This window comes from Lycium barbarum, chromosome 7 (genome assembly GCF_019175385.1).
Source record: "Lycium barbarum isolate Lr01 chromosome 7, ASM1917538v2, whole genome shotgun sequence".
In the NCBI taxonomy this organism is placed as follows: Eukaryota; Viridiplantae; Streptophyta; class Magnoliopsida; order Solanales; family Solanaceae; genus Lycium; species Lycium barbarum.
Window position 1 is genome coordinate 115,037,318 of NC_083343.1, and position 9,657 is coordinate 115,046,974.

Sequence of the window (9,657 nt, forward strand, 5' to 3'; positions counted from 1 at the left end):
AACATTCTCAATTCTTATACAATCTTACCAAATGAGCAAGTCATAGTTCATAACAAAATTAATACGCTAATTCATAACAACCGGCTCAAAATTAAAACTGGAAGACCTTTCTAAAAATAAAACATCAATTGATCAAATTTTAGTTCAATAAATAAAATTAAACTATGGGTCTTTTTTACAAAATTAAAAGGTTGGTAGACATAAATAAAATTTGGTGGAAGTTAATGAAATTGGTAAATGATTGATGGGGGTAATTGTTAAAAATATCTACCAACTTCTGGGTCTTTTTTTACAAAATATAAACTTATGGGTTAAAATTTTATATTAAAAAAATTGAAACCATGGTTTCAAACCCCAAATTATGCCTTTTTGGATGATTTAGGGTTTGAAATCATGGTTTCAAACCATGCGTAAAAACGCATGTCCAAACGCTGGTTTGAAGCCATGGTTTCAAAAATCATGGCCAAACGCCTACTCAGAAAACAAAAAACAAAAAAAGTTCACTTTGATCACAACTTTTTAATATAGTTGTAACTTATTTAGTAGTAACACTTTTTATCTAATTTATAATTATGTAAATTTTATTTTAAAAGAAAACAATGTGCTAATAGGAACCAAAAATTTAAAACTTGAACTTTCTAATGAACCCTTCATTTATTTTGATACGAAGTGATTGCAAAATAACCAGTAATACTTTTTTTTTCTCAATATAATCATCTTACTAACTATTTTGATGAATCTAAATTTATATCGCCTAAAAAGGAAAACTTTCCATAAAAAAAGTTTCTCCATTTTGATATCCGCTACTGAGGACCCTTTGGACATATCCATGTTTGTTTATATACTACACTGATTTTTTTTTCTCTTTAATGAGTTTCAAGTTTGAAAAAGTGATTTTGACTAGTTTTTCAAGTGAAATTTATTTTTCACTCACAAAATTTCTATTTTTTTAAGTTAATTGCATGTACAAACACAATTTCAATTTTTATATCTTTTCCAACTTATTTTCAAATATTCTGTAGATATTTTTACAAATATATACAACCTAACATAATATATTATCGCTACTAGAATCAAAGGTTTTCCCCCTTGACGTTCAGTGGGAAATTTGTGCTACAAAATATGATTTTCTCATTTCATTTCCGACGAATCGGCTCACTGAAAAACGTATGGTTGGAAACAAGTTCCCATAGAAACGGTGAGAAACTTTCTAATATTTCTATGTGAAAACACTATTATTTAGGTTTTTTCCACTGACATTCGGTGAGAAATAACCACTAAACATTTTTCAGTGGGAAAATAAAGATTTTTTAGTAGTGTATACCTACATATATAACTACTAGTTACACGAGGCCCGTGCTAAGCCCGGGCCCAAACTCAAGATATAAAAGTAGTAATATTTTAATTAAAAAGGTTTAATTTATATCATATTTTTTTATTGCATAATTAATATAATTCAGCGGCATGTTAAATATGTATTGTTGATAAGTCTTCTTAAGTATTAAAGTTTCTTAGTCACTTAATTAGATAATTTTTAAACAAAAAATTATTTATGAAGAAGGAAGTTTGGTAGGAGAATTATGAAATATCAAAGAGATGCAAGTGACTCGACATTTTGTAAAGTAACATGATCTAATTTTTATTAAATAATTACGACTCGGTGAAAATCATAAATTGATTTTTTTTTGACATTTTTATGAATTTATGAGTATATGATTTCCTTATTTATAGACAGAAATAGATTTTTTTTCTTATTTATTAAGTTTTAGTTTCACTCGTGATATTTCATGCTGCCAGAATTTATGTTAGTTAAATGTGGTGATTTAAACTTAGTTTTAAACTAAGTTTAAGAAAAAACTAAATTTGTTAAATGAATCTCAAAAATGAATTTAATTCTTCATATGAATTAAAGAGCGTAAGGAGCTAAAACAAATTGACAAAATACTGCAGGGTCCACGTCAAATGGGCCGAAAAAAACAATTGAATGTTAAAACTTAAAAGTGGGACAGGCTCCTACCAAAAAAAAGAAAAGAAAGTGGGACACAAGGAAAAGGCAGCAACAGCCATGTGTAAGTAGCAACCAATCAAAAGTTTTGTTTTACAATGTGAGGACGACAAAAGATTGAGATTAGCTCTTATATAATATATAAATATTTTCAGTTTTTACTCGCATAACTGATTTTTTTTTTTTTTTTTGCAAGTGTTTATACACACAGTATATAACATTATACTGTTATATTCCGTATTTTTGCATATTCGGAAAATTCGAAAATAATTTTGACTTATAAGAAATAAGGCCACATTTTGATTTTATTTAATATATATGTGTTGTTCATGAAATATTGATGCGGAAATAACGAGGAAGGCCAAAGGGCCAATACAGCGCGAACGCGCCCCCACGTGGCGCGAACGCGCTGAACAAAACTCTGAAAATCAAGTTCGGAATGAAGGTTGTGTTATGAGAAGGTAATAATAACATATATATGACATTTGGAGACCATATGGTATAAATTAGTTCACGTGTTATTTGATGAAAAACCCTCGTTGCTGCAAGCCAAGTGGGGCCCACATATCGGAGTTTTATAAAGGACATATGACGAGACATATGAATAGTATATGGAAAGTTGAGTAAGTCCTAAGAAGGACCCATAAGCCAAAAATGAGTGTAGACCCTCCAAAGGGACGATTTAAGAAAACGTTTTTGGGTGATCCGACTTGGAGGGGCAAAGCCGGCATTATAAGTTTGGAATTTTGGAAAACCCCCAGAAATAAAAGTTGTAGATAATTGAATTAGCTTTCCAACCATAGGTCGTGGGCCCTCATACGATATCGTGATCAAGAGTTATGACCATTTTACTGAACGAAGGTCCAGTCAGAAAAGTTAACTCTGCGCGAACGCGCAGAAGGAATTTATTTAACTCTGCGCGAACGCGCCCACAGGGGGCGCAAACGCGCAGAAGGAATTTTATGTCGGTTCCAGCAGAACCGAAAACAACTATAAAAAGGGGGAGACCCCCTCATTTTCAGCCAAAACCCACGAAAAACACTCCAAAAATCTGGAGAGTTCTCCCCAACTCCCCAAATCAAATTTTTGCCCAACCCAGGTATAATTTCCCAATTCCAGTCCGGATAGCGTATAGTTTTTACTGCAGAATCGTATAGCGGGCGTGTGGTGGCCTAAAATTAGCGTAAAAAGGTGGAGATACAGCAATATTAAAGGGAGAATGGTATGAATCTCTTCCTATTTGTGTTAATACTAGTTTATTTACGAAGAAGACGCGATTAAATAATTGTATACTGAGTTAATTAGTTGTGGAAAGTTGGAAAACAGCGTGTGGGCTGTTTTATGGAATATTTTGATATGGAAAAGGATATTATTGATGTTGGTATTGTTGTTGTGTTGTTGGCTGCTGAATTAAAAATTCGGGCTAGGCATATAAACAGGGGAGATGCTGCCCAAATTTCTGTAGAAAAGTGTTACTTTAAGATTCAATTCCTAAAGGCTTATAATTAACATTTGGTAATTGTGACCAATCGTAGATTTTGGAGGAAACCGGATTTGAGTTTGGACAAGCGAAAAAGGCAAATAAGGTATGTAAGGCTTCACTTTTCCTTCTTTTGGCATATCTTAGACATTTTAAGTTTGAATACGAGCCTCGGGGACGATTCTATTCCTAGAAATCCGAGTTTGAATTTGACCCCTTTTCATTCAATAGAATTGAACTAAGTTTTGCACGCCTTGTTGAAATAATTGCATAAACACCTATAACTTGCCCAAATGGAACCGAATGACACTAAGACTTTCATAAGTGACTCCATGAAGCTTAATGTACGTAATTTGTGTACGCCACCTCTGTTGACCCGGGGTGGGTTCACTATTCCCGAACCCTCTCCTATTGTTCCATTTGACTTATTCCCGTACGATAGTTAAAGGAAATTTTTTGTTATTGTTCCAACTACTAAACGATGGTTGTTTTAACTATTCCGTTGAGTTCTATGATATATTTGGACTTGTACAAACGGTCTCGAAAGGTTTTGCTTTGATATAAGTCCGTCGGATATAATCGAGATATTATACTATTGAGTAATGACATAAGTATTCTAATATAAGTATTTTGATATACGTATTCTGACATAAGTATTCGGATACAAGAATTCTGATATAAGTATTCTGATATACGTACTTTGATACAAGTATTGTGATACAAGTATTTTGATATAAGTATTTTGATATGAATATTTTGATATAAATATTCTGATATAAGCATTCTGTTTAAGTAATCTGTTACGAATGTTCTGATAGCACGTTCAATCATTCCATCGAGTCTTTGTAAATGTTTTATGATGCATATAGTTTCTCACTACTCTATTCGTGGATGTCTCAATGTTTCCTTCACTGAGCCCGGGCCAAGATATGTTATCACACGTATTCCACTGCATTGTTCGCCGTGCCTCGATGTGAGGGGGCAGGTATATATGTACATGGGTTGTGGAGTATGATGTGCCATGTACACACATTCTGATATATGATGATATGATATGATATGGCCATCTGATATGTTTGATATGTGCACATTCTGATATGATATGATATGTTATGGAGCTATTCCCTACTCTGGAGTATGCTGTGTTGTGGCGCCAGTGACGGGGTGGCGACCACATTCTGTTCACCGTGTCCCATAATGAGGGCGGATATGACATATGTTCTGACATGCATTACCTATGTTTTATGAGTAAGCATTTTTGATACTCCGGTTACTATACTTATTTTCTGTATCCTCTGTTCAGATTATGATTCTGTTTATTGCACCTTATGCTTTACATACTCAATACATATTCCGTACTGACCCCCTTTCTTCGGGGGATGCGTTTTCATGCCGCGCAGGTACACCCAGATGATGCAAAGTTATTATAGAGGATGTTCCAGCAGAATTGGCAAGCTCCTTTTGCTCCTGGAGTGCTGCCGAGTCAGAGTGTATGCTATGTTTTCTGATTATTTGTTAGAGACTTTGCAGACAGAGTCGTGGGTATAGTATGTCAATTGTGTATGCGGCTTCATCAGCCGATATGTCATTCTGTATTATGTGTTAGATTCTGTATGATTATAGATTCTGTTTGATTCGGAAAGCATCGAACAAGCATATTTTGAGAGTTTATTATATATTTTATTTTTATCTGATTTAAAAAGTCTACTAAGATTTTGTGTGTCCCGAAAGTCTGTGGATTCGCTCGGCTCCGGATGTGGGGCCGGGTGCCCATCACACCCTAGTGGAATTGGGGTGTGACATATACGACATTATACAAATATTACATAGGATTATAAACTTATAGTAAATAACGTGTCCACCTTGTATAAAATAACGTGTCCACCTTGTATAAAAATGTATAATAATGAATAAGAGGTGTTTAAGAAAAACTGAACTAAATCACATAACTAAAGAAAAATTGGGCTGAACCAAATGAATATTCTTTCTCAATAGGCATAGAGCGTAATTCCCCCTTTCCAAGCGCCTACTAAGTGAGAAAAAAACAAACTGAAGAATTTCTTTGAGAGTTTATGACTATTCTTGATTTCTGACTAGACAGAGTAGTTGACACTTGACAATCACCTACGAGACTTGGCCACATGTTATCCACAAAACACTTCCACTTCCATACAATCTCTTTCTGATAACACTTGAAAAACCAAACACTATCCATTCTTCTTCCATAATCTGACATACAAAAACACAGCACACAGGAACAAAAAAATCAAGAAAATGTCAGTAGCATCATCATCTACCTTCCCTTGCATTAAAATCCAAAACTACCCTTCTTCATCTTCTAGTTCTTCTTGTTACACTTTGAGATTTTGTACAACAAACCCCACAATACTTACTATAAGGAATTCTCAAGCTGAAGGTCCATTTAGAAGACCAGTTGCACCATCACCACCTAAGCCTAATATCCAACCACCATCCTCACCACCACCACCACCACCACCACCACCAAGTAGTACTACTAATGTTCCACCTAAGAATGTGGCTGTGACAACTTCTGAGGGTAAGAATGTAATTACCTTGGAATTTCAAAGGCAAAAGGCTAAGGAACTTCAAGGTTACTTCAAACAAAAGAAACTTGAAGAAGCTAATCAAGGCCCCTTCTTTGGTTTTATTGCCAAGAATGAAATTTCCAATGGCAGGTAAATAAATAAATTCAAGAATTCATGTTTGGGATCTTTATGGAAATAACCGGCCGGATTCACTGTTTGCTTTTTCTAGCTGGTATACATAGATTATACACTAATTATATATGGTTAATGTTATACATGCATTATACATATATTATACATCCAAGGGCTATTTTTAGTTAAAGTGGTTGGGTAGGTGGTTATTTAGGTTAGTTCTTTATAATTTTTTTGTAGTAACTGTCTTTCTATTGCTCCAAATTTGAAGTGGGAATGTGTCAATACTTTTGGTTTTGGGCATTCCATGCTGGCATACTGTTTTGGTTTGTTTTCTTGTAGTAGGATTTTAGCCTTAATTTAATGTGTGTGTGATGCTATATTTTTTTTTTTCGGTTGAAGAAGATATGTCATAATATTGAAAGAATTCTCACTGTGGGTTTCAAAAGTCCAGCTTGGTGTAACTATTGACTTAGAAGAATGACATAGGCACATAGCTCTGTTCGGTGGCGAAATTGGAAATTTCGCTAAGGGTGTTCCAGGTTTAATATATATGTATAAAGGGTAAATTTTGACTTATATATATGGTATAATTTTCCGATGAGGTGTTCAACTGACGACCTTTCACTCTATGTGTCTAATAGGTTTTGTCAAATTCCTACTTTGGCATGTGAAAGCCTAAAAATTAGACCTTAGAAGTGGAATTTGAGATAACTTTAAGCATTTTTTGCTGGCACTTTGGCAATTCTTTATCAATTATAGGTGTTCTTATTTATTGAAAACACACTACGGCCTGGCCCCTCCCGATAAAATGCTGCTGAAAGTAAAATATTGGAAATGAAAGGTCTGTTTGCTTGAAGCTGTGCAATGTCTAATTATGAGTACTGTTTCTTCGGCTATAAACTTAAATTGGTTGCATCCGAAGTATGTGCGGAAACTGAGCTGAATGAGAAGTATTTTTGATTTTGTAATCGTGCTTCAGTCCATGGACTCTCCACTGGTTTTAGAATACCTACTTTTCTTTATCGCGTACAAAATAAATTGTACATTTCATCAACTAATAAACTAATATCATTCCATTTGGCAATCACCGTCACGTGATGGAACTCTGGCTAGATCATGATTCAAATGCCATTTTGAGTTATAGCTGCATTTTCTTTCTCTTTAAATGGAATAACATAACAATGTTAATTGAAACAGAATGTACAACAGTAAGTAGACTCTGGGGCTGTATATTAGTAGTGCCAAAGATGAAATTCCCAATTTTGCTTGTGACATATATTCATACACTTATAAGCTTACTTTCATAAGTAACCTTTAGAACTATCTGCATCATTTGATCGTTGAACCTTGGAAAAGAAAGAAATCCTAGATGGTGCCAGAACTTGAGCTTACAACCTTTTTTCTCACTATTGGAGTGAGACAGACGAATAGATGGGCAATAAGTGGGAGAGTTACTTCTGCATCATTTTGAAAAAAAAAATTGTGTCTACAAATTGAATAGTTCTATTTGCTTTGAGCCACGCCTTTGGATTCTTTGTCTTCACATAGTAATCTCTAACTTCTTGTCATAATCTTGAATATCGGTTGAGCAGATGGGCAATGTTTGGTTTTGCTGTGGGGATGCTAACAGAGTATGCAACCGGTTCTGACTTTGTCGATCAAGTAAAGATCCTTCTCTCGAATTTTGGGATAGTAGACCTGGAATGAGACTCTGCTGTATATGTATCATCATGAGAGCTTATAGATTCTCTCCTCTGTAATTTAAGTGATAAAAATCCATCGTTTTTTTTTTTTTTTTAAAACTTGTCTGTCCAATTTTTCAAGTTTATTTGTTTGAGCCACTTATATTGGAGTACAATTGTACTACCTTACAACTTCTTTTACTTTTGATGAATATAGAAAGTTTGTAATTTTTGCATAACACCTCATTTTCTCTCAGTTTGTAATATAGTGCAACTCTTTTACCGCTCGAATTATCTGCTAGTTTGCTTACTAACAAGGGAGTGTCTGAGAAATGAATGATCTTGGTTCATATGCTGGAACATTACTTTGATGTTTTGTTAGGTGCCTCAGGCTTCTACTGATATTGGTTTGCTAAATTGATGAAACTTTTAGCACATCCAGAAAAAAGGAACGAACTTGAATAGTAGTAGCAATACTGTCCTCATTGTCAACATCTTCCTTTTCCCCGTTTCATCTTTTTCACTTTGAAGGAGGTACTTTTTGGACGCTTAGTCTTGTCACAACGGCCGCCTCCTTTAATTATACACACCAACTTTAATTGGAATAACTCTGAGGTTTACGACTTATTGAGGCTGATGAGTATAATTAAAGAAGATGACATATTTAAGTTGTTAACTTATCCATGTAATGCGTGTTTGAGAACACGCACAAAAGCTTTTTAAAGTTTGAGTTGGAAGTGTCTAATAAGAACACTTAATCATGTGTTTAGGTAATTGGAACGAACCTTAGTTCGAGTGTTTAAATAAAATATATTGGTAAGTACTAGTCATTTTGACCACAAAGTTTTTTCAATTTCACCAATTAGGAACTTTATTTTATTATTAGTTAACTATTTAATAAGAGTGAGTCCCATAGTACGACGAAGGGTAGTTTCATAATATCATCATTTTCTATGGGCATTTTGGTACTTTATGTCCAACCCTTTTTATTCCCTTTGTTGGTGACATGTGTTATAAGCTTCCATTTTAGGGGGCCAATTAATTATAGGTAATAAAAAAGTTTTAAAATTGAATAGAGGTAACTCAAGTTTTAAATATTGAGTAGAGGTGATAAAATTTGGATTAGTAATTTAGAATTTTTTTACCATTTTTCAACTTGCCCAATAATTTTGTTTTTAATACTTTAGCCCTAAGCATTATTTTTAACATCTAAGTTTTATTTTTTACACTTTGGCCAACTTAATAAAACCCTAATTACCTAAAATTGGTGAGGGAAAAACCCCCAAAAAACCCACCAGCCTCCCCCTCCTCCCTCCGCCCGCACAACACCCCCTTCTCCCCCCCCCCCCCCCCCCCCACCGCCCCCCAACCAATTTTTTTTTTTTTAAAAGTTTTGAAAAGTTTTTTTTTTTTGCACCACCCACCCCCCGCGACCCAACATCCCCACCACCCCCACCCTAAAAAAAAAATTGTTTTTAAAAAGAAGTTTGAAAAGTTTTTATTTTTGGTCCCCCCCACCCCCCACCCAAACCCCCCAAAAAAAAAATCTTGAAAAGAAGTTTTGAATTTTTTTTTTTTTTGGGATTCTTGCTCCACTCACCCACCCAATTTTTTTTTTTGTTTTAAAAAAAATTTGATTTTTTTTTGGTTTCTTACTCCACCCACCCACCCCGCCACCCCCTCCCCCCTCCTCTTTTGCTGCTTTCTTCTTTCATTTAGAAAAAAGTTGTTCCAGAAAAAAAAAATCATCCAATTTATGTAATTTTAGTAAGTAAAATAATGCTATTTTATTTCAATTATTCATCTGGG

The 9,657-nt window shown here is 34.3% G+C and overlaps 1 protein-coding gene across 1 annotated transcript; it reads left to right on the top strand.

The window, feature by feature from the left end:
• Positions 1–5,609: 5,609 nt before the first annotated feature.
• LOC132603895 (light-harvesting complex-like protein OHP2, chloroplastic) lies at positions 5,610–8,087 on the top strand. The gene is made up of 2 exons (XM_060317197.1): positions 5,610–6,181; positions 7,759–8,087. The coding sequence occupies exons 1-2, from the start codon at positions 5,760–5,762 to the stop codon at positions 7,871–7,873; spliced, it is 537 nt and encodes a 178-aa protein (XP_060173180.1). The 5' UTR covers positions 5,610–5,759; the 3' UTR covers positions 7,874–8,087.
• The last annotated feature ends 1,570 nt before the right edge of the window (positions 8,088–9,657 follow it).